The 25,959-nt window shown below is 36.4% G+C and overlaps 1 protein-coding gene across 7 annotated transcripts in view; it reads right to left on the bottom strand.

Moving 5' to 3' along the window:
* The window catches only part of CLOCK (clock circadian regulator), a 130,048-nt gene that overhangs the window by 41,288 nt on the left and 62,801 nt on the right, over positions 1–25,959 (bottom strand). For 6 of the 7 annotated variants that reach the window (XM_045056358.1, XM_006931114.5, XM_019829486.3 and 3 more), the window contains 4 exons: positions 24,721–24,869; positions 21,547–21,638; positions 10,219–10,308; positions 4,017–4,137 (listed from right to left, as the gene is read on the bottom strand). In XM_045056358.1, coding sequence (XP_044912293.1) covers positions 4,017–4,137; positions 10,219–10,308; positions 21,547–21,638; positions 24,721–24,799 — 382 coding nt within the window. In that variant the 5' untranslated portion in view covers positions 24,800–24,869. Of the gene's footprint in view, positions 1–4,016; positions 4,138–10,218; positions 10,309–21,546; positions 21,639–24,720; positions 24,870–25,959 lie in introns of those variants that run through there. The other variant, XM_019829487.3, reaches the window with a different exon arrangement.

Raw genomic sequence — 25,959 nt, 5'->3', positions numbered from 1 at the left:
CGGTTCGTGGGTTTAAGCCCCGCGTTGGTCTCTGTGCTGACAGCTCAGAGCCTGAAGCCTGCTTCAGATTCTATCTCTGTGTCTCTCTGCCCCTCCCTCGCTCCTGTTCAGTCTCTCTCTGTTTCTCAAAAATAAATACAATGTTAAAAAAAATTTTTTTTAATAAAGCTAAGGTTTTTATCTCTACCTTGAACAGTCTTCTCTAGGACCAGAGCTACACCACAGTCATTCATTCCTTTAGCATCCATATATTCTCTTCACTGGGTCCTAACTTTCTACTTTGAAATCTGTTTAAGTCTTTCTATCTTAAACAAAAGGTTTTTCATGCCTTTTTTTTTTTTTTTATCACAGACCTTCCTTTTTACTACATGCTCTAGTTTCCATATATTCATTTTCCTTAACCTCATGAAATGTGGCTTTACTCTTCACACCTCTACAGAAATTGCTCTTTGGAAGATCACCAACATTTGTATGGTTAACTTCAATGATCTTTCCTCATTGTTTCTACCTCTTTTAAAACTCACATGCCTTCATCCCCATCACACAAATCTTACCCTTCTTACCTTATTGACGATTTCTATACCTTCTGTCAATCTATCTTCAAACTATGGACATTGACAAAAGTTCTCCTTCTCTTTATCTTCTATCCCTTATAAACTTACTGGCACTGGTAAATTTAATTACTCCTAAATCTCTCTCCTTAATTCTCACATTTTATGTAAGACCAAATCTCAAATTACTATTTACTTTAGGACATTTCTACTTGATTATCCCACCAAATAACACGAAATATCTGAAAGTTAATTCGTCTTTCTTCTAAGCCAGCTGTTCTTCCCTTTTGTCCTATATCTGTTATCACCCCAATTAGAAACCCTATCAATTTGGTCTCTTCTCTACCTATCACAAGCCCCAAACTAATCTGTCACCAGGGCCCACTATTTATTTCACCAATGAAGTGCCCATTAGTCGTTTTTTCCAACTGAGCATCTAGTACCACTAATTTAGTAGAAATATTACCCTTCATCTAGTAAAAACATATTCTTTATGCTTCCAAACTCTTGCTGCTCAAATTCAATCTTGCCTACTACTCATATATATTATTTTTGTCATTATTATTTTAGCACTCAAGGACCAGTAACACCTCCTTTCACTCACAGCATCAAACTCATACTCTTGTTATTACCATGAATGGCTTTTAATCAAAGTCATCAGATTCAAAATCTAACTACTTTCTTCCTAAAACCTTCCCACGGATGATCCCTAGCCACTTGGTCACCTGTACCTAATACCCAACATCTGTGCCTACTGAGTTTATCTACTCAATACTCATGCATAGTCTTTCCTTTTCATCCTTACTTCTTTTGTTATCCTAACCTCCAATCTGGTCCTTTCAAAATTTTCCACCTGAGATATATTTTTTTCAGACCACTTTTTTTCAAATCCCCTTTCACTGACTCCTCACTGTGTAAAAAGTCAAACTCCTTAGGATGAAATATTAAGCCCTATTTGCTTCTCTGGACAAAATCACACCACTTGTGCCACCCCACCTTCATCATTATGGCCCAAATGACCTACTTGCAGAATCCTAAATTTTCTAAGCAATTTCCTCTGTTTTATATCCTATTACTCCTTTGGCATGAAACCCTATTTTTCTGGGGAAATAATTTTTTTGTATATCAGCTATTTAGGGGGTCAGGAAGTCATTTAAGGCTCTTCTCTATCAAAAAGTATTGTTGCCAACCTCACCTCTGATCTTGGAAGCAGAAGCCTAATGACTGTTTTTCTGCCAGAGAATTGCATTCAGTTCTCCAGCCAATTTCGTGCTTATGAAGGTCTCTAAAGTGGACCCTTTCTCCTGTCCACCTACTGCTATGTCCCAGGGTTCCAGCTTTCTTCTCTCCTTGCTCTGTATATTTACCTCAAGCAATGTCATTCAATCCACGATGTCAAGCACTATTTATAGACACATAACTGGCCTCTATATCCAGCCCAGGTCTCTCTCCTCTAAGATAGTCTATTGGTCAATGTTGTAAGAGCTTGATTTTTAAGCAATTATGAATAATTGCTTAAATAAAAAAAAATAGAAGATTTTTAAATCATGAAAAAAGTGATTATCTATACAGTTTCAGATTACACAAATTACAACAATTTCAGATTACATAAGAGGTAATTTATTGAAGAAAATGAGATACTCTGGTCATATTAGTTTGTCAAATAAATCTAAGAGAAATGTCTGATTATACCATAGTATTTTTATTTTGTACTTCTTTTTTTTTTAATTTTATTTATTTTTTGTTTTTAACATTTATTTATTTTTGAGACAGAGAGAGACAGAGCATGAATGGGGGAGGAGCAGAGAGAGAGGGAGACACAGAATCTGAAACAGGCTCCAGGCTCTGAGCCGGCAGCACAGAGCCCGATGCGGGGCTCGAACTCACGGACTGCGAGATCGTGACCTGAGCCGAAGTCGGACGCTTAACCGACTGAGCCACCCAGGCGCCCCATTATTTTGTACTTCTTAAAGGCAACGACTTTTTCCACTATTCTTGGCAGTTTTATGATACAGCTTAAGTGCCAGGCACATTGAATATATCCAACAAGTGGTCATTTCACTCTGTTTATTTAATAAAGCAAATGGATTCTTCTCTTCGTCTCTAATTCTTCACAACTCCTTCTAACAGGCTATCCCTTCTTAACAATAATAGCTGCTCATACATACTTACACATATATGTACATGTGTGTATCTCTACTCGTGGACAGTTAGTATGCTACAGAATTTTAGGATTCAAAATACAAAGAACCCTTAAAGGCTCCTGGGTGGCTCAGTTGGTTAAGCATCCGACTCGATTTCAGCTCAGGTCATGATCCCATGGTTCATGAGTTCAAGCCCCATGTTGGGCTCTGTGCTGACAACTTGCAGCCTGCTTAGAATTCTCTTCTCCCCCCACCCCCACCCCGCCCCTCTCTCATTCATGTGCATGCTCACTCTCTCTCTCAAAATAAACTTAAAGAAAAAAAAGCACAAAATACGAAGAACCTTTAAAATGATTAATCAGTATTACCAGAAAAGTTAAAGAAAAAATTTCTAAAAATGTTTATTTTTGAGAGACAGAGTGCAAATGGGGGAGGGGAAGAGAAAGAGGGAGACAAAGAATCTGAAGCAGGCTCTAGGCTCTCTCTGCGCTGTCAGCACAGAGCCTGATGTGGGGCTCGAACCCACGCATGAACCATGCGTGAGATCATGACCCGAGCTGAACTTGGATGCTTAACCAACCGAGCCACCCAGGCACCCCAAGAAAAATCAAAATTTTTAAATCATGAAAAAAGTGATTAATTATCTATACAGTATTACAACAATTTCAGATTACACAAGAGGTAATTTATTGAAGAAAATGAGATACTCTGGTCATTTTAGTTTGTTAAATGGATCTAAGAGAAATGTATGATTATACCATAGTATTTTTATTTTGTACTTCTTAAAGGCAACGACTTTTTCCACTATTCTTGGCACCTTTATGATACAGCTTAAGTGCCAGGCACATTAAATATATCCAGCAAGTGATCATTTCATTCTGTTTACTTAATAAAGCAATTTCCTTTACTTAATAATTTTTTGAAATACATAACTTATTTTTCCCCCAGTTTCAGTGGTCAATTGGTGAATGATGGTGAAAATGAGAATGTTTCAGTTTTCTCTCATTAAATACCAAAAGATTTTTTTAAAAAAATATATTGCCAAGTTCGATTTTTGTGAAAAACACATTTTTATGACAAAACTATTATAACAAAAAAGATGAAATTTCAATGTATTCTGAAATAGAGTTAAGACTCCTAACATGGTCATAATTCCATTATATATATATATACTAATATTTAAAAAGGATCTAACAGGGCATATGGAATGATGCTATGTGTTCATTTGGTTAGATAATGTCTGTGTTTATGACAAGCTTACAAAAGTAAAGGAAAATGCAACCAAATACATTTAACTTTTTGCTTAATAGCTACTACTTACATTTTAAATATTCAGGGGTTAATGAATCACTTTCCAGCAGATGAGTAGAGAGTATTTTATAAACCTCTGAATGTTCCCCTTCTGGGATAAAATTAAATATACTTTGATCCACAAGATCAGACTGAAAAAGAAATTAAAAAAATAATAAATTTAGTGATTCAAGATACGTTTATTTTAAAAGTATATCACTGTTCTTGGTGCGCCTGGGTGGCCTAGTGAGTTGAGTGTCCAACTTTTAGTTTTGGCTCAGGTCATGATTCCAAGGTCATGGGATCAAGCTCTGCATCAGGCTCTGTGCTGAGTGTACAGCCTGCTTGGGATTTTCTCTCTCTTTCTCTTTCCCCCCGCCCCTCTCCTCCACATTTGTGCTCTCTCTCCAAAATAAAACATTAAAAAAAAAAAAAAAAGCAGATCATCATTCTTAAAACACCACATGAGCATATGGCTTTCTTTCAATTGTCCGTAAAAACTGACAAATGTCAAAATATAGAGCACCACTCAAAAAACAGGAGAACGTGGAAGAAGGTTAAGATGACCTCCATGTCTCTGATTAACTAGTGTCATCAGATCTATGGTCAATATGACTTTGGAAGTCTGATAAATTATTTGCAACGGTAAATTTCATCAAATTTGAACGATTAAAATATAACAGGACTAAGAAAGTTTACTAGCAAAAGCTTTGGCTACATGATAGAGCTTGGCTATGAGGTACAGCCTTATCATATATCCAAACCTTTGGTAAATTATGGTGGCATACACTGCAACCAAGGACCAAAGCACAGCCACTGGCTAAGTGGAGATTTGATTTTGGTATTATTTCAATTGTTCAGTGTGTCCTTTCTTTTCTATTACATTTTTCCAGCCATCTATCCTATATCTCATTGTCAAAAGTCTTGTTTTTATTTTTTTAAGTGCTTTTTTTTTTTTTTTTTTTTTTTTTTTAGAGAGACAGAGGGTGAGCACAAGCAGGAAAGGAGCAAGTAGAGAAGGAGACAGAATCCCAAGCAGGCTCCATGCTGTCAGTGCAGAGCCCGATGAGGGGCTCAAATTCACAAACTGAGATCATCACCTGAGCCCAAACCAAGAGTTGGATGTTTAACTGACTAAGTCACCCAGGCACCCTCAAAAGCCTTGCTTTTAGATAACAACAAAAAAGGCAAGTAGTATGTTAAGCATTAGAATCCTTGCTAAAAATCTGGCTTTAACTATGATTTCTAACCGACAGTAATGTGACAAACATCAGGTTGCCTATGATGTGCCATGGCTGCGGAATCAAAAATGATTCAGACAGTTCCTATCCTTAAGAACCACTGACAACAAGGGCGCCTGGGTGGCTCAGTCGGTTAAGTGTCGACTTCGGCTCAGGTCATGATCTCACGGTTCATGAGTTCGAGCCCCGCGTAGGGCTCTGTGCTGACAGCTCAGAGCCAGGAGCCTGCTTTAGATTCTGTGTCTCCCTCTCTCTCTATTCCTCCCCTTGCTCATGCTCTGTCTCTCTCAAAAATAAACATAAAAAAAAAAGAAGAAAAAAATATGAATGACTAGTATAGAATGGTATGAACACATCAATGCTTCCCCACTATTCTGCTTCTCCTAATACCTAATGATCTGAAGTGTCAGGGTCAACAGGCAGCAAATTGCTTAATTAATTAATGTGTCAAACTTTCCATTAGCCACACACATTTAAAATCTCTAAGTGAGGCTGATCATACTTGATGTTGGCAAACCATCCACTCAGTTCCCAAACACAATTCAAAGGAAAGAAAATAAAATGACAGCCATCTGGATCCTTTTATCTCTCTCAATCATTTTTATAAAGAAGAAATATAAATCCTGATTGTCATATAATCAACAGCCTTCCTTCCTTCCTAAAACTTTAAGTTTGTGCCACTTAACCCTCCTCCTCTTTTATCTATTTCCCCCATGCATCTCCCCTGACAATCACTAGGTTTGTTCTCTGTATTTGAGTCTGTTTGCCTTCTTGTTCATTTGGTTTATTTTTTAGATTCCACATGGAAGTGAAATATTTTAATATTTGTCTTTCTCTGTCTGACTTAATTTCACTTGGCACAATACTCTCTAGGTTCATCCATGTTCCTTGCAAATGGCAAGATTCCATTCATTCTTTTTTATGGCTGAGTAGTATTCCACTGCACACATAAACCACATCTTTACCCATTCATCTACTGATGAACACTTGGGCTGCTTCCATATCTTGGCTATTACAGAGGAGGCTGCAATAAACACAGGGTACATATATCTTCCTGGATTAGTGCTTGTGTTTTCTTTGGGTAAATACCCAATAGCAGAATTACTGGATCATATAGGCCCTTCTGTTTTTTTCTACATAGGTCATTTAGTGACCATTTAGTGGAAACTATTCACTATTTCCAATTACATTTTCTTTCAGGTAGACAACCAACAGTTAAATAACTGATGTGGAGAGGAGTAGCTTAAAAGGGACTAAAACCTCCTCTGAAAAAAATGCCAAATATATGTTGGATACTACAACAGTGTTCCTTATGTATAGGCACAGGGAACAAAAATTCTGGCTCTATCAAATAAGCTTTCATAATCATTATATAAGTATTCAAAAAAAATTCTAGATTGTATTTCTGCATACTATATTCATATCAGGCAAATTCTGTACTTTTTTTTTTTTTTAAGTAGGCTTCACATCCAGCACAGAGCCCAACATGGGGTTTGAACTCACAACCCTGAAATCAAGACCTGAGCTAATAGCTAATATCGAGGTGTTGAACCGGATCAGCCAGCCAGGAGCCCCTGATTTTCTTAAACCACACTTGTGTTTGTATTTCCAAACTAACAAGTTAAGGAGAGTAGAAAAGGAAAAGTATCTTAACAGCAGCACTTTTAGTCTTGGATTCTGTAACACGGCTAATCATCCTCCCTGCACTAAGTAATTACAAGTTTAATATATTCTCTCTAGGAGCACCTTTAAGCAAGTGTGAAGGAATCAATCTGAACTTGTAAAGTTTTATCAATTTTAAGTTCCCAGTAAAGAGACCAACTTTTTGTGTTGGCACTTCCACTAAATTATTACACAAGTAAGTCCAGTTTCTCCAGGTACGTTTGCTGATAACATAAAGTGAGGCCGGGCTAAGGAGATCTAAAATCCCTTTTGACACTGAGTTTATTATGACGCTATCATTTTGTCAAAGAACATCAGACCAAGAGGGAAAAAAAAAAAAAACCCATCAATAAAGTTCCTACTCCTGATTTTTAGCAACAAATAGGTTAAAATGTGCCTAAATTCTTAAGTATGAAGTGACAAAGAAAACTATTTTTTATAGGACCTCTGGTATCAGTGTTTTTTTTTTTGTTTTTTTTTTTTTAATTTTTTTTTTCAACGTTTATTCATTTTTGGGACAGAGAGAGACAGAGCATGAACGGGGGAGGGGCAGAGAGAGAGGGAGACACAGAATCGGAAACAGGCTCCAGGCTCCGAGCCATCAGCCCAGAGCCCGACGCGGGGCTCGAACTCACAGACCGCGAGGTCGTGACCTGGCTGAAGTCGGACGCTCAACCAACTGCGCCACCCAGGCGCCCCTGGTATCAGTGTTTTAACTTTATAGTCAGAGTTAAAATTAAAATTGAAAATTTTTAAGTTATATTGACCAATGATTAAGATGGCAAATTTTAATTTCTCAACAGAACTAAATTATAAACACTATCGCCTAACTTGGGATTTGCTGGTTTCTTTCCTTCCAGACAACTTTTTAGACAGAAAGGGCTTGTATGTTAAAACACGAAGAAGTTGTTTTAAACAACTTGTTACAATTAATTTTTCATGACAACCCAAAATAGAAAAGCACATGTTGTTTTTTCTTATTATGTTCAATCCTAAACAAGTATTATCTATTTTGTTTTCTCAAAAGACACTTGTGTTTGGGGTGCCTGGGTGGCTCAGTCGGTTTAAGTGTCTGTCTCCTGATTTCAGTTCAGGCCATGATCTCACAGTTCATGAGCTCAACCCTCATGCCGGGCTCCATGTGGTCAGCACAGAGCCTACTTGGGATTCTCTCCCTCTCTCTCTGCCCCTCCCCCACCTGTACACACTCACTTTCACACCCTTTCTCTCTCAAAATAAACAAACTTAATTTTTTTTTTTAAAAGACACTTGTGTTTGTGTTTTCAAACCAGTAAACAACATACAATTCAGCAATGTCAGTGATGTGAGGCTAAGTATCCACAGTAACTGGAGAACAGTAAAAAAACCGTTTTAATAAAGGATACTATTAACTCCAAATGGAATGAAATAGGTCTACTGGATTAGTTACTAGCAATCTCCTCCACCCAAAAGTTCACCAGCCAGTCTATAAGCTTTAGCTGACACAATGAGAAAGACCCAGGAGATGTTAATAACAGAGGAAACTGGGTATAGGGTATAAGGGAAGTCTGTGTACTATCTTCCTGATTTTTCTGTAAATCTAAGACAGTCCTAAAATTAAAAGTTAAAAAAAAATCAAAGAGGGAATGGGAAGGTTAAGATGGTTTTCACTGAGGGGGGAAATGTTAATGATCAAACACTTACAAACACTTAAATCCCAACTAGATCTGCTGTAGATATGCTATTTCAAAATGCAATTAAACATCCTCTTGGTAAAGATCCAACAGCAGTGTGCCATTACAAAGGAATTTTTAACAGCCACATCACATAGTCTACTCACTTTTATATATTCAATAAATAATGACTGACTGACTGCCTCTCAGAATAATTAGCTAGCCCATATAGATAGGGAGATTAAGTCCTTGCACTTAAAAAGCTTACGCCTACCATAATTATCCAAATTAAAAAAAAAATTACAGTTTACTGTGTCATGATGGCGGTACGTGTAGGTAACATGAGAACAAAGAAGAAGAGCATCTAATTCAGAATGGAGTTTATGGAAAGTGCCCAAAAAGCAGGCTTTTAAAAAGTGTGACCATATTGCAAATGATACTCTATGATTAAGTTAAAGATTATATAGTTTTATAAATCCATAACTGAAAGAAAAACCAATACTATTGTACATGGTTTAAAAGCATATAATTACAACTTAAATATTTAATCTTACCTTCATTGTCTATTAATCCTATAAAAAGTTTCCTTCTCTGGCTTTTTTTTACCATGTAAGTATTTCATAAAAGAGAACTGCCCAGAAAATTGAGTAAATCAGCCTGTTCTTTTCTCTGTCCATACTAGTTTACTTACATGATGCTATATTTTACTGTTTACTCTCAAACAATTTTTAGATGTTGTGCTAATCGCCTACTATTTGAGCTTACTTGGAAAAGAGAGCCCTTTAAAAATGTAGTAAAGCCAAGTCATTTTCTCTGTGACCCAAAGAGATTAGCAAATTACTTACTACCTGGCTTTCCATAAGGTCCTTTCAGAGTCTGGTCTTTTAAATGTGGAGACTGTTCTTTTTATGCAGTATGAAGTAGCAGAATAATCAGAGGGAGGAAAATACTGCTTTTTCACTATCTCTTGAAAGAGACCTTTACAGAACAGTTTACTTTGTATTGTCATAAATTTTCAAGAGATGGGCATTTTAAGAGTAATTTATAAGTAATTTCAGAATATCTATACTGTAACTCCCATCTTAAATAAGACAATTACATTTTATTTTTTAAAAACAATTACATTTTAAATAAAACTTCAAATTTATAAAAACTGTCAATTGCACTGCACACAGCACCTAGCACAGAGGGTGACACAGAGTAGATATTCAATAAATATAACTTCAATAAAACAGCAAACAACAGGGGTGCCTGGATGGCTCAGTAGATTGAGTGTCCAACTTCAGCTCAGGTCATAATCTTGTCGTCCGTGAGTTCAAGGCCTGTGTCCGGCTCTGTGCTGACAGCTCAGAGACTGAAGCCTGCTTTGGATTCTGTGTCTCCCTTTCTCTCTGCCCCTCCCCCACTTGTGCTCTGTCTGTCTGTCTCTCTCTCTCTCAAACAAAACAAAACAAAAAACACATTAAAGAAAGAGAAAACACTGAAAACAGCATTAGAATAAGGAGGGCAGAGGTTAGAGAGGCAGCTAAATATTAGTTACCGCCAGAGAAAGAGAGATACAGAGCTCTCATCCCCCCACAGAAACCACCTTTCAAACATGGCTCTGGGTATCTCCTTCCATGTGCTTTAGAACATTTAAAATAGGCATTAAACAAGAAAGAAATCACAGGATACTTACCGGTAAATGTTCAAGTAATGAAGTTATACTCTCAGACACATATATTATGCTTCCATCTGTCATGATTGCTAAAAAAAAACCATCAAGAGCCTGAAATTAAACATAATGGTCAGTTAAGTGAAAAGAAAAAAGTATTTCAGAGGACAGAAAAAAAATCTAATTAAATAACAAAGGACTTAATGTGGAATTTCCAGAGCACTGCCAAATGCTAGCTTTTTCCTTTACAATACCTTAATACATATCTTTGTGCATTTTTAAATGCTCCTAGCAAAAACAAAAAAGTCACATTCTAGTCTAATATGGGAGAGCTGGCATCTAAAACATAGAGACTTAATGTTCTATCATTTTTATATGTATACTAAATGAAAACTGCCTTATTTGAAGATGCTAGTATACCTGAAGCACACATGACATCAATGATACGTCTTTGACACACAACAGAACACATTACAACCTTTTGGATATATTAACAGAGAGGTATCTGACTGAAGCTTAAGGAGATACATGGGTAATAAAGTGAAAGGGAGATTAAGCTGTTATAAGCTGAGGTCAGATCATGATAGGCCTTGAATACCAGGTCAAGACATTAGGACTTCATTCAAAAGAAGTCTAGAAGCAGTGTGTACATGGATTTAGGGAAAATGGAATTGCTAGGAAAATCTCAGTGGCTTTTGGAATGGTCTGGGAAGTTAACAAAAATCTGAATGAAATTAGTAGTAGTAAGACCGAGAAGGACGTAGGCAAGCATTGAGAGATGGGAAGTTAGAGTTCAGGAAGTAAGCTGGTGTAGAGGATACAATACTTAATAAATAAAGCAATCCTGTATTTTCACTTAAGAATCCTAGGCACAAAAGTGACAGGTGAAGAAATAAGATCTGCAAAAGACAGAAGCATGTCAAAGACAAATCCTTGGGGGTAATTATCTACACATGGGGATGAGGAGGAGGAAAAGTACCAGAGAACATGACAGAAAAGAGAGAAGGCACTGTTGTCAAGGGAGGCAATGGAAGAGTAAATGACAAGGTGAGTGAGGAGAAAGAGGGATGGTTCACTGTAAAATGAGATCAAACAGGATAAAGACTGAAAAAATGAGAAATGAATTTTGGTGACTTTCAAAAGATTTATGTCAGTAGAAGGGTAAGTCAGACTATACAGTGAGTTTAGAGACAAGTGGATAATTGGGCTATTATAAACCACTCCTTTATGAACTTCAGAGGGAAGAAAGGAAAAAGGACAAGTTTTAAGGGGACCAGGTTTCAAGGGAAGTAACTGAAGTATATATGCAGGCTGAAGGAAAGGAAGATCCAGTGAAAAGATGCTGAAGATACACAGCAGAAAAGATATACTATAGGAGGAGCTCCTCTCTGCCTATCAAAACAGTTATCACATTACATTTACATTTCTTTTTAAATTATAGGGCTCTCTAAAAAATGGCAATCTCGGGAAAAACCATATATATCTTCTTAAAAAAAGAAAGCCATATATATCTGCTTCAACACTGTTATCTGCAGCACCCAGCAGATGTGCCGCACAGAGTAGATAAAAAATATCTGTAATATATAATGTATGGACCTGGGAGTTACCCAATCTCCATCTACTTCTAAGTAATTATGAAGAATTGTTGAACATACAGAAAAAGGCACCCTCCCTACCACCCCTCACCTTGTATTAGGGGATAGATTTGGATGTCAGAATGAACAGATTTTGAGTAGATGGCTATCTTCTAGAATAGCTCAGAAAAATGCATTCTTGGCTCTGTGTAAGAAAACCTTGTAATTTAAGAATATTCATGAAATTATTTTTCCAAAAACTCTTTACTACGATAATTCCAGTATTACTGTTTTGTTATGAATGGGGTCAAAATGATACAAAAAAGAACATGCTTCATGTAAGGCTAGATTATCTTTGAAAGCAAATTAATATTTACTACAGTCATCTGTATTTGCTCTTAGATATTTGCTAGAAATTGAGTGCAGCTCTCTTCTGTGAAGAGAAGGAACTGGAATCAGAACTCTCAATGACATAAGGCCATTTCTAGAACCAGAAACTGCCCTTTTCATCTTCAGGAAAGGCAAAGACTAACCAGAGAGAAGTCTCCACCAGCATACTACAAAAGTCTTAACACAAGAAGGACCCAGGGCCCAGACGTCTTTTCAATGGAGGGATGCAATTTCTGGGCAAGATGGATGGATAGGTACACCAAAAACTAAAGGGGTCTTGATGAAGACCCTATGGCAGAAGAGAAGACATATGGAAGAGAAAGTAAGACAGGGAAGGACATCCTACTCCTAAGACTGAAGCCTATAAAGCATATCCCTTCCCCACATTGTATAACAGAAAGAGTTAATTAAAATTCTTTGTCTTCAAACATAGTGGCAGAGTAGGAGGACCCTAGGCTCACCTCATCCCACAAATACAACTAGATAACTGTGAAATAACCTAAATACCCCAGAAATCCATCTAAAGACTGGTAGAACAAGCTCCACAACTGAAAGTAGAGAAGAGGCCACAATGAAGAAAGTAGGAAGTGCAGAGATGCAGCGAAACAGATCAGCTGCTGCAGTGGGAAGGGAGGAAGCTCCAGTAGCAGAGAAGAATGAAAGACACACTAGCACACAGCGGAGCACATGAGGAAAACAAATCCCCGTACCAATTGGCTTGGAAAGCAAGAGGGGTCAAATCTTGTGAGGCGCAACCAGCAGGCTTAAAGACTGGAGTTCTAAAGATCAGCAGGCTTGGCTTGGGGAGAGACCGGAGGCAGTGGTGGAGAAGGCAGGACAAACAACCCATGGACATACAGTATAGAAACAGCGATCTGAAGAGCACCTGGGCACACAATGGAGAGGTGATTTGCTCACTTCAGAGTGTATCCCAGAGAGGCAGCATTCACAGAAAGTCCCTACCAGGAACAAAGGAACTGGTAAGCACCATTTCCCTCCCCCACCCCTCAGCCTAAGCACACAGCCACCAGTGGGAACCAGTGCAGCCAACACGTGTTACCTAAATTATTTATACCTAGCTCCATACCCCTGTGGTCCAGAGAAGAACTGTCCTTTCCAGTCACACTTGTCTCAGTCCCAGGATGGTGTGTCTCCTCCCCCAGAAAACCAAACCCCTGCCCACACCATATCTCCCCACTCAGGAGTCTGGCAGGGCCTCAGTTCCAGTGGAGGTGGTGATAGGTCTCATTTCATAAACTGACCAGACCACACCTATTAAAACATGCCACATTCAGGCCAGGAACCAAACACTGCCTAAAATAGGCAAAGAGAGCCTCTGTAGATGACTGACCTGAAGAATAAAGCAGCCAGGACACAACAGCAGGGCACATGCAGCACACACTGGAGGTTCTCCCTGAAGTGCTAGGCCCTGGAGAAGAGGGCAAACTACCCGGCAGGGCACTACAAAACATCTTCTTCAAAAAGCCATTACCCCCATGGGGCGCCTGGGTGGCGCAGTCGGTTAAGCGTCTGACTTCAGCCAGGTCACGATCTCGCGGTCAGTGAGTTCGAGCCCCGCGTCAGGCTCTGGGCTGATGGCTCAGAGCCTGGAGCCTGTTTCTGATTCTGTGTCTCCCTCTCTCTCTGCCCCTCCCCCGTTCATGCTCTGTCTCTCTCTGTCCCAAAAATAAATAAACGTTGAAAAAAAAAAATTCAAAAAGCCATTACCCTCAAAAACAGGAGATGTTGCTGACTTTCCTAACACAGAGAAACAGGCAGAGAGACTTAGACAAAATGAGAAGACAGAGGAATTTGTCCCAAATGAAAGAACAGGACAAAGCCACAGCCAGAGATCTAAGTAAAACAGAAGTAACATGCCTGATAGACATTTTAAAGTAATGATCATAAATATACTCACTGGACTTGACAAAAGAGTGGAAGACATTAGTGAGACCCTCAACACAGAGATAAAGAATAGCATAGCAGAAATAAAGAGCTTAATAAAAGAAACGAGAAATACACTTATCAGAAAGAACAGCAGGATGGAAGAAGCAGAGTTATGAATTAATGACCTAGAAGACAGAGTAATGGAAAGTTATCAAGCTGAACAAAAGACAGAAAAAAAGAATTGCACAAAACAAGAACAGACTTAGGTAACTCAGTAACTCCATCAAACACAGTAGCATTCATATTATAGACACCCAGAAGAAAAGGAGGGAGAAAAGGGAGAAGAAACTTTATTTAAAGAAATAATAGCTGAAAGCTTCCTTAATTTGGAGAAAGAAAGGCATAGAGAACCCCTGACAAAAATCAACAAAAATAGATCTACGTCAAGACATAATGTAATTAAAATAGCAAAATACAGTAATAAAGAAAACAATTTAAAAGCAACAAGACAAAAGAATAGTTACATACAAGGGAAATCCCACAAAGCTAGCAGGGGATTCTTCAACAGAAACTTTCCAAACCAGAAGGGTGTGGCATGATAAATTCAAAGTACTGAATGGGAAAAATCGGCAACCAAGAATACTTTATTCAGCAAGGCTATCATTCAGAACAGAAAGGCTATCATTCAGAACAGAGAGATAAAGAGTTTCCCAAACAACAACAAAAATAGAGTCTTTCAGACAAACCAAAACTAAAGGAGTTCATGATCACTAAATGAGCTCTGAAAGAAACATTAAAGGGAAATCTCTCAGGGGAAAAGAGTGTGAACAGGAAACACAAAAGCAGTAAAAGTGAGTATTTCTATAAAACATCAGTCAAGGAACTTGCAAAATAAAAGGATGTAAAATATGATACCATATACCTAAAACATGGGGAAGAGAGGTGTAACGAGTGAGTTCAAACCTAAACAACCATCAACTTAATATAGACTGCTAAATGCAGAAGATGTTAAACATAAACTTAATGATAACCACAGATCAAAAATCACTAATATGGAAAAAATGAGGAGAAATACATCCAATGTATCACTAAAGAGAACCAGCAAACCATAAAAGAGAGAAAGACAAGAAAGGATCAGAGAAAATCTTCAGAAATGACCACAAAACAGGTAATAAAATAGTAATAAATACGTATCTATCAAGAATTACTTTGAATGTAAATGGACTAAATGCTCCAATTAAAAGACACGGTGACAGGATGGATTATAAAAAAAAAATACCCATCTATATGTTGCTTGTAAGAGACTCATTTTAGACCTAAAGACATCTGCAGACTGAAAGTGAGGTTATGGGAGAAATATTTATCATGTAAATGGATGTCAAAGGAAAGCCAGAGTGAAAAGAGAGGCATACCAAGAAACAGACTCTTAACTAAAGAGAACAAACTGAGGGTTGCTGGAGGAGAGGTGGGCAGGCGGTATGGATTAAACCCATGATGGGTATTAAGGAGGGCACTTGTGATGAGCACTGGGTGTTATATGTAAGTGATGAGTCACTAAATTCTACACCTGAAACTAATACTGCACCATATGTTAACTAGCTAGAATTTAAATAAAAATTTAGAGAGATAAAGAAAAAGAGAGAGAGAAGAGGAAGGAGAGGAAGGAGAGGAAGGAGAGGAAGGAGAGGAAGGAGAGGAAGGAGAGGAAGGAGAGGAAGGAGAGGAAGGAGGGAAAGGGGGGGAGGGAAGGAAAGAAAGCCAGAGTAGCAATACTTATATGGGACAAAATAGACTTTAAAACAAAGCCTATAACAAGAAGCAAAGAAGGACACTATACAATAAAAAAGGGGACAATCCAACAAGATATAACAATTGAAAATATTTATGCCTCCAAATACATAAAACAGTTAATAATAAACATAAAGGGACTAATCAATAATAATACATTAATAGTAGGGAACTTTAACAACCCACTTACATCACAGAATATCAACAAGGAAACCATAGCTTTGAATGAACATTGGACCAGATTTAATAGACATATTCAGAACATTCCACCCTAAAACAGAATACACATTCTTTTTAAGTGCAAATGGAACATTCTCCAGAACAGATCACATATTAACCCAAAACATGCCTCAACAAATTCAAAAAGACTGAAGTCATACATACCATGTATCTTTTCTGACCACAACTCTATGAAACTAGAAGTCAATCACAAGAAAAATCTGGAAAGACCACAAATGCATGGAAGTTAAATAACATGCTACTAAATGGATCAATGAGGAAATAAAGGGAATAAAAAGGACATGAAAACAAATGAAAATGAAATGAAATGAAATCCTTCAGGATGCAGTAAAAGCAGTTCTAAGAGGGAAGTTTATAGCAATACAGGCTTACTTCAAGAAGCCAGAAAAATCTCAGATAAACAACCTAAACTTAACACCTAAAGAAGCTAGAAAAAGAACATCAAACAAAACCTAAAGCCAGCAGAAGGAAGGAAATTATAAAGATTAGAGCAGAAATAAATGATATATAAACTAAAACAAAACCAAACAAAAAAACAGATCAATGAAACCAGAGCTGGTTCTTTGAAAAAAAATCATTACAACTGAGAAGACACTTAACCAGACTTATCAAGAAAAAAGAGAAAGGACCCAAATAAATAAATGACAAATGACAGAGGAGAATTAATAACAAACACCACAGAAATGCAATTGCAATAGATTATTAAAAAACTATATGCCAAGAAATTGGACAACATAGAAAAAATGGATAAATTCCTAGAAAAAATATGGCCTACCAAAACTGAAACAGGAAAATAAAAAAATTGAACAGACCAATTACCAGCAAAGAAATGGAATCAGTAATCAGAACACTCCCAACAAACAAAAGTTCATGACCAGATGGCTTCATTGACAAATTCTACCAAACATTTAAAGAAGAGTTAATACCTATTCTTCTCAAACTACTCCAAAAAATAGAAGAGTAATGGGGCGCCTAGGTGGCACAGTCGGTTAAGCGTCTGACTGCAGCCAGGTCACAATCTCGCGGTCCGTGAGTTCAAGCCCCGCGTCAGGCTCTGGGCTGATGGTTTGGAGCCTGGAGCCTGTTTCCGATTCTGTGTCTCCCTCTCTCTCTGCCCCTCCCCCGTTCATGCTCTGTCTCTCTCTGTCCCAAAAATGAATAAAAAACGTTGAAAAAAAAAAAAAAAAGAAGAGTAAGGAAAACTTCCAAATTCATTCTATGAGGCCAGTATTACCCTGATACCAAAACCAGATAAAGACACTACAAAAAAAAAGAATTATAGGCCATATCTCTGATGAACACAGATGCAAAAATCCTGAATAAATTATTAGCAAACTGAATCCAACAAAACATTAAAAGAATCATTCACCATGATCAAGTGTGTCTATTCCTAGATTGCAAGAGTGGGTCAATATTTGCAAATCAACCAATATGATACATCATACCAATAAGAGAAAGGATAAAAACCATATGATCATTTCAGTAAATGCAGAAAAAGCATTTGACAAAGTACAACATCCATTCACGATAAAAACCCTCAACAAAGTGGTTTTCAAGGGAGCATACCTCAACATAATAAAGGCCATATATGAAAAACCCACAGCTAATATCTTCCTTAACAGGGAAAAAGAGTTTTTCCCCTAACATCAGGAACCACACAAGGGTATCCATTCTCACTCCTTTTATTCAACACCATACTAGAATTCCTAGCCACAGAAATCAGACAACAAAAAGAAATAAGGCATCCAAATCTGTAAGGAAGGTGTAGAGCTGTCACTATTTTCATGTGATATGACATTATATATAGAAAACTCGATTCCACCAAAAAACTGCTAGAACTGATTAAGTCAAGTCAAGTCACAGGATACAAAATCAATCTCCAGAAATCTGTTGCATTTCTATATATCAATAATAAAGGAGCAGAAAGAGAAATTAAGAAAACCATCCCACTTACAATTGCACAAAAAATAATAAGATACTTAGGAATAAACCTAATAACCAAAGAGGTGAAAGACCTATACTCTCAACACTATAAAACACTGATGAAAGAAATTAAAGATGACACCAAAAAATGGAAAAACATTCTATGCTGATGGGTTGGGAGAACAAATATTGTTAAAATGTCGATACTACCCAAAACAATCTAGACATTTAATGCAATCCGTATCAAAATACCAACAGTGTGTTTTTACAGAACTAGAAGAAACAATCCTAAAACCTGTATGGAACCACAACAGACCCTGAATAGCCAGAGTAATCTTGAAAAAGAAAGCAAAGCTGAAGGCATCACAATTCCAGACTTCAAATTCTACTACAAAGCTGTCGTAATCAAAACAGTCTGGTAATGGCACAAAAACAGACACACAGATCAACAGAACAGAAAACTCAGAAATAAACCCACAATTATATATATGGTCAATCTTCAACAAAGCAGAAAAGAATATCCACTGGGGGAAAAAAAAAAAAAACAAACAAATGCTGTTGGGAAAACTGGAGAGCCAAAGAATATAACTGGACCACTTTCTTATACCATACACAAAAATTATTTCAAACTGGATTAAAGACCTAAATGTGAGTCTTCAAACTATAAAAATCCTAGACGACAGCACAGGTAATAACTTCTCTGCCATCCGCTGTAGCAACTTTTTCTAGATAGGTCTCCTGAAGCACGGGAAACAAAAGCAAAAATAAACTATTGGGACTACATCAATAAAAAGCTTCTGCACAATGAAGGAAACAATCAACCAAACGAAAAGGCAACCTATGGAATGGGAGAAGGTATTTACAAATGACATATCTGATGAAGGGTTAGTATCCAAAATCTATAAAGAACTTAGAGAACTTAACACCCAAAACCCAAAGAATCCAATTTAAAAAGGGGCAGAAGACATGAACAGACATTCCTCCAAAGACATACAGATGGCCAACAGACACATGAAAAGATGCTCATCATCACTTATCATCAGGGAAATGCAAATCAAAATTACAATGAGGTATCACCTCACATCTGTTAGAATGACTAAAATCAACAACACAAGAAACAACCAGTGTTGGCGAGGATGTGGAGAAAGAACGCTCTTGCGCTGTTGGTGGGATTGAAAACTAGCGCAGACACTCTGGAGAACAGTACAGAGGTTCCTCAAAAAGGTAAAAATAGAACTACCCCAGGATCCAGTAATCACACTACTGAGTATTTACCCAAAGAATACAAAAACATTAATTCAAAGAGAGACTTGTTTCCCGATGTTTATAGCAGCATTATTTACAACAGCCAAGATATGGAAGCAGCTCGTGTCCATCAATTTTTTTTTTTTTTTTTTTTTTAAGTATCAGCACTCTTGTTTCTTTCTTCCTTTCTATAGTTATCTACATCATAGGTACTACATGTGTCTTGGCAAATGATAATAAAAAAAAGAATCTGTGCAGTGTAAAGAAAATTTGGAGACAATGCTGTTCTGTTTGGCCTATTAGTGAATTTATCTTCATTAAGTATTAAGAAATGACTGAAGATATTACACCAATTTATGAATTTGTAAGGAAATTTTCATACCAATGAAGCAGAGTAAGTGTTTATGATTAACACAGAAGATCTTATTAAACCACTGCACTGACAATATAATCATAAAATAAAAATTAAGGAGTAATTAAATGAGTTAAATCCTTTATGTATTTAGACATCAGCTTGTGTGTACTCTTTCATAAACATATTACTTTTACCTAAGCAAGATAATTTTGGACATTATCAATGAGTTTAGTAATGAGTGGATGATCAGAAGGCTATTACAGACTACTCTTTTACAAACTTAAAAGTAATGTAATAGTTTTGTTGCAGAAGAACACTTACCTTTTGGGGGGGGTAAAACCCTTAAAATTAGAAACTATTATTTGGTCTATAACGTAAGTGTCCGGTAATTCAAAGAGCTAACTGGTGGTTTTTAAGATAAAAGGACTGTTCTTTGGCTAGCTTTCAATGAAAGAAGTTCATGAGTGGCAGTGTGCAGAGAGGTTGAGGCCAGGGAGATGAGAGGCTGCAGTGAATCCTAATGGGGCTACTTACTAATTGTGTTACTTTGAGTAAATTTCATAATCCCTTTGTTCCTTGATTTCCTCATCCGGAAGTAAGAAAGGCATAAACAGATGCTACTTCATAAGATTATTTTGAGGTTCATAGAGTTAATATGTGAAAAGTGCTCATTATTTTTCAGATTTTAAGGACAGCTACGATTATACATAAATATACTTATAGTCCAATAAATCTTCATATGGTAACATTTCTGCTGAATATATACTTAATTAATCCAGCAATTAACTGTTCCATCTTAAGTATGAACCGAAAAATAACTCATTGATTTGCAAAATACTTTATGTTGCCTCAGACTTCAGTCAATATACAGAGACAGTTGCAATATAGTCATTACATACACATACATGACACAGATAAATGCTTCAGGTCTGAAATAATACATCCAAACAAACAGGATAAAAGATGTAAATTATTTAACAACTTCCACATACCTACCTCAACTGCTTTCCTTGGTTCTTTCTATGTCTACTTTGTTATGTATTTATTTTTCTTGTCTTTAAATGTTACTACCAAAGTATACCACCTCTGTTTCCTATTAAAGTTTACATGGAAATTTGATATTGAACTCTGTGTACTTTGCATGCAAAGATGATACCTATATTATTCTACACAGGAAACAATTAAAAAAGTAGAGAAGTAAAACTGATAGATATGAGTGACTCAAAACATCTGTGGATTTTAGAAATAATTGTATGAGGTATTAGAGGGTTTAATTATAAGCAAATATGTTCTGAATTATTTTCAAAAATAATTTTGTTACAGAAGAACATTTACTTACTTCCTTTTAAAAGTTTCTACTTGAATTAAGAAGAGTTGCCTTTCAATGTATATTCCAATGTTTTAATATTTTCAAAATCATTTATCATCTTACATTGTATTTAGGTGAATTTTAATTTGTTTAAAAAAATTAAACAGTAGTTTACATTTCATAATATTTAAAGATTGTATTTTTAAGTAATCTCTACACCCAACGTGGGCTCAAACTCATGACCCTGAGATCAAGAGTCACATGCTGACTGAGCCAGCCAGGTGCCCCTTTATGAGGGCATAGTATTTAACGTATGATGAATAATCTACATTTTCTTCATATGAATATTGTTAGTGTGGTCTCAGGTAAAGAACTTGATAGCTATAGGTTTCTGACTTTTATCAAGCCTCTCAAAACTCATGTATTATTAAAAATATGAAAATTTAACATTACCTTACCACATACTACTATTTACTTATACTTACATCAATTAATTTTAATTGAAGATATAATTTATTGATTTACAATGAATTAAAGACTTCTCAATATTAAATTAATATTGTTAAAATATACTAAAATTCATCATCTCTATATCTTTTCTGAGGAAAATAAAACTTTTCAAAAAGTAAATCTAGACATACCTCTAACATTAATTGTGTAAATTCTTCATTACTAAGGAATGTAGGTTTCCAGTCCTGTCGAATTTCACTGGCATCTGACTGTGCAGTGATTTCTGTAAAGATTATTTGATACATTAGTGGCATACTCCAAACACCGGGTAGGGCTAAAGGGTGGTACTAAAGTCCAACAACCTGCCTTCTCTCCTATTTAAAATGAGAACCATGGGCAATAACATGTATTGGTCTAGGTAGGTATTAGAAGGCCCAGTGATGAACTGCATGGGCTAATGTGGCAAACTATCGCCTTGGATTAGGTCTCCTGGGAATACCAATCTCTGGTTTTTCTCTGGGAGGAGCTCTGACAACCTGTATTGTGGAAGGCCTGAGACTGCTTCCTCCTTGACATAATGACCAAATAGGAATCAGAAGAAGCAGATTAGTATCAAGCATCAGAACAAATTCTTTTTACTCATCCTTCTCTTGACATTTAAATGATGGAACCTAGAGCAGTCGTAAGGACATAAGCCTGGAGGAAAGGAGCCAAGGAGGTCAGTCCATCATTCTGCTTTTACTGAAATGACCACAGGCTTGCCTACTGCCAAGCAGCAAGATTCCTCCCAATTTGAGGTGCTCTATTCTTAATAATCAAGGAGACTAAATTAAGATTTGGGGCAAAAACTCCCAAGTAATAATCCCAGAGTGATTTTGCTTAGTGTCCTCTTGCATGTTTTTAAACTGGTCAAAATTTGGAGACCCCTGGCTTGGGCACACATTTTAACAAAATTATTAGAGTTTATTTTGCAACATTTTTCTAATAGATTTAGATATGAGAAAGCTATTCCTTAATGATGAAATCTCAACCATTTAGGTAATAAATACTTTTCCATTTTTTAATGCAGACATCTTAAAACAACCAAAACAAAAATCTATGTCATAGATATTACTCCACAAAAACATATTCTACTTTGCTGTGAAAAGTAGGGACCAGGCTGTTTTGATTTTGTGTTATCAGATATATAAATCAAGCATATTAAACTGTCACCCAACTTTTGGCATACTGGAAATGCCTGTACTACTAATATGAAGAGTAACTAAAAAGTCTAGCTACTAATTCTGTGGAATATAGTCATGTTTTTCACATTCACACCAATTGTATACATTCAGAAAAAAGATTTAAATCCACAAGCAAATCCCATCAACTTTAGTTAAACACAGGCTTATTTTAGAGTATTAATAATAAGTATCTAAGAATTCCCTTTTACTTTTCTGAGAATGATATACCCAATTTTGAAAAAAAAACTGATCTACTTAATGCCAGTATTAATCTTCAATTATCAGGGGCAAATGTATGCATATTATTTCATTTCATTCAGCAATCATTTATTGAGCTGCAATGTCTGAGGGGACTAAGTGTGCTAACAAGAGACACTAAGGTTAGTGAGAATACTAACTGCAGAGGTAAAATGTAATAATAAAAGTGAAGACAAGCAATTATGACACATTTACAGAAGGATCAACAGAATTTGGCAACTGTGATGTAGTACTAAGGAAGATGGAAAAAATTCAAAAGTCTTTTCAGGCTTGAGTCCTGGGGCCTGAAATGATGGTGGTATAAAAATGTAAAAAGGGAAGTTGAGAGAAAGAGGTGACTTGAGAAAATGAAAATGAGTTCAGTTTTAGATGCACTGAGGTTGAGGACATGCAAAAGAAAGATCCAGAAGTTATCTGGATACAAAAGACTGAAAAGTTTGCATCTAAAAATACAGATATGGTAGTTTAATAGGGAGACAATACTTGAAGCTATGGAATGAGATAACCAAGGGAAAGAGTGAAGAGAAAGCCAAAGCACAAAAGACAAGACATTTAGAGGGCAAAAAAATAAAGTTTCAGTTAGAAAGTGGGGATGAATGAAGAAGTGCAGTATAACACAGACCAAGAAAAAAGAAAATCAGTGGAGGATGGATTAAAACTTCCAGTGCATTAGGTATAAGAAAAAGCTACTGCTATTATCTGATTGGTAGCAGAATGGGTGGGGCTTATGGCATTTGTGAAATTACCAAAAATAATTTCAGAGAGTGATGGAGCGTAAAAATCAGCTTGGTAATGCATGCTCAGTGAGCCCGGGAGGAATGAATAAAGGTACTAGTTACAAATTCTCCTTTTGAGAAGTTTTGTGGTTTCACTTGCAGCTAGAAAAGGAAATGTTCCAAGTTTTTCATCTATTATCTCTGTTACCAAAATACTTAATATTCTTTAACTTTTTCTTTTCATGACTCATTTATAGTCAAAGTGATTTTCTTCAATTAACAAATAATCACTTTATTTTATAAACAGTGTTTAATTACTAGACATATACTGAAATCTTCTTTAAAAAAAAATTTTTTTTACATTTATTTTTGAGAGAGAGAGAGAGACAGAGAGAGACAGTTGGGGAGGGGCAGAGAGAAGGAAAGACAGAATCCAAAGTAGGCTGCAGGCTCGGAGCTGTCAGCACAGAGCCTAACACGGGGCTCAAACTCACAAACCGTGAGATCATGACCTGAGCTAAAGTCGGACGCTGAACCGACTGAGCCACCCAGGCGCCCCTAAAATCTTTTAAAATGGCATATAAGGCCCAAATGATGTGGCTCCTGCCTTTCTTTCAAATATACCCATAATTTTCCAACTCAACTATGCTCCAATTACACTGAACTCTCCCTGCTTTTGCACACAATACTTCCTATTCCCTCCGGGTGAAATGTGGTTCTCTTTACTTAACCTAAAAGGAAGACTCAGTTGAAAAATCAGCTATTTTTAAGCCCTTCCTGACATTTTTTTCCTGTGTTCTCACAACATGTTTATGGTTTGTGAACACTACTCACATTTTAAATATCTACAGGTGAGGAATAAATAAATTAGTTGTAAATTAGTTATTCACATGTTTGTCTTCCTTGGCTTAAATTTAATTGAGGGCCAGGACTGCTACTCTTCACCCCAAGAATCTAGCGTATAGTAGGCACTAAATAAATGTTTGTTGAATGAAATAAAGAACATACCAGGAAACCTTTAAAAAGGCAATTGATTTCTTTCTCTTAAAAAAAAGGTATGGAAGCATCCAATTTTAAGAATCACTGTCAAGATTTCTACCACATTATGCTTTAAGAGAGAGTCTGTTATTAAAAAAAAAAAATCCATCTTATAAAGTTAAAATGTTACCTTTATGTTTTCGTAAAAAATCAATGCTCTTCTGCAGAACAGTAGATTTGTCCATCTTCCTAGCATTACCAGGAAGCATGGATCCCAGTTCTTTAATGAGAACATTAAATTGATCTCTACGTTTCTTTTCAGATTTGTTTCTAGATACTCTGATGAAAAAGAAAAGCAGTTTTCAAACAATCCATTTGATGACACACATAATTTAATACAATGCTCACTTCGGACACAACTACAAATCATGTATTCTGTCAATATAGTGGTAGTAAGTATTTATCCACAAGTTACCAACAACGTACAGTTAATTTGGGCAGTAATTTTCTTCTCAGTTAATCACTAAAGAAACTTACATATTAAGCATTTAGCATATATGTTCTTAGAAAAATGCCAATAAGACAAACTTCATTCAAATCTCAGGTTTTATTTATTTAACTTATTTAATACAAATACCAGTATTTGTATTTTCTTTAGTAAGTTATTATGAATATTACTGAGATGCATTTGTGAAAGTGCATATAATGTGCATATAATTATTCAAAATTACTAAGTAGGAGAGTTATCCATCTCCTGTTAAGTTTTAAATTACAAACAAATCTAAAAATGAAAGTCTCTCTACCCTTAGGCTTATCCATATAGCTTCCACTTTATTTCATTATTCCAGCCTCCACCACAGAGCTATAACCAAATGTCTGCATATCTCTCTCTCCATTAGGCTGCGTACTTTTGGATGACAAAGCCCCAATTTTTTCATCTAAGCACTTAAACGTAACAACTAACAGTAAGCACTCAAAATATGCACGCCAAAAGAATAATTAGTACTATTTTATGTGAAGCAGCTAACCAGTAAATAAATACTAAGTGGCACCATGACCTTCAGACAAGTAAATACAATTACTTATAGACCAATTAATCATTCTATGATTAATGAGTAATGATTCTATGATTAAAGCAGACCTCTGTCTGCTTTGTGAAGTCAGATTTTTTTTTTTTTTTTAACATAAGCATCATGCCCAGTGCAGAGCTCAACGTGGGGCCTGAACTCACAACCCTGAGATCAAGACCTGAGCTGATATCAAGAGTCAGATGCCTAACTGACTGAGCCACCCAGGTGCCCCTGAAGTCAGATTTCTTAATTCTGTAGAGGGAAAAAATATAATGGCTCAAATCTCTTAAGAAACGTAAGATATTAAACTGACTCCATCAAACAGTGAGTGCTTGCTATAGTAACAGAGACTATGCTAA

This window comes from Felis catus, chromosome B1, assembly GCF_018350175.1.
Source record: "Felis catus isolate Fca126 chromosome B1, F.catus_Fca126_mat1.0, whole genome shotgun sequence".
NCBI classification, from domain to species: Eukaryota; Metazoa; Chordata; class Mammalia; order Carnivora; family Felidae; genus Felis; species Felis catus.
The sequence above is the reverse complement of the archived record's forward strand: the minus strand, read 5'-3'. Positions and strand labels throughout refer to the sequence as shown.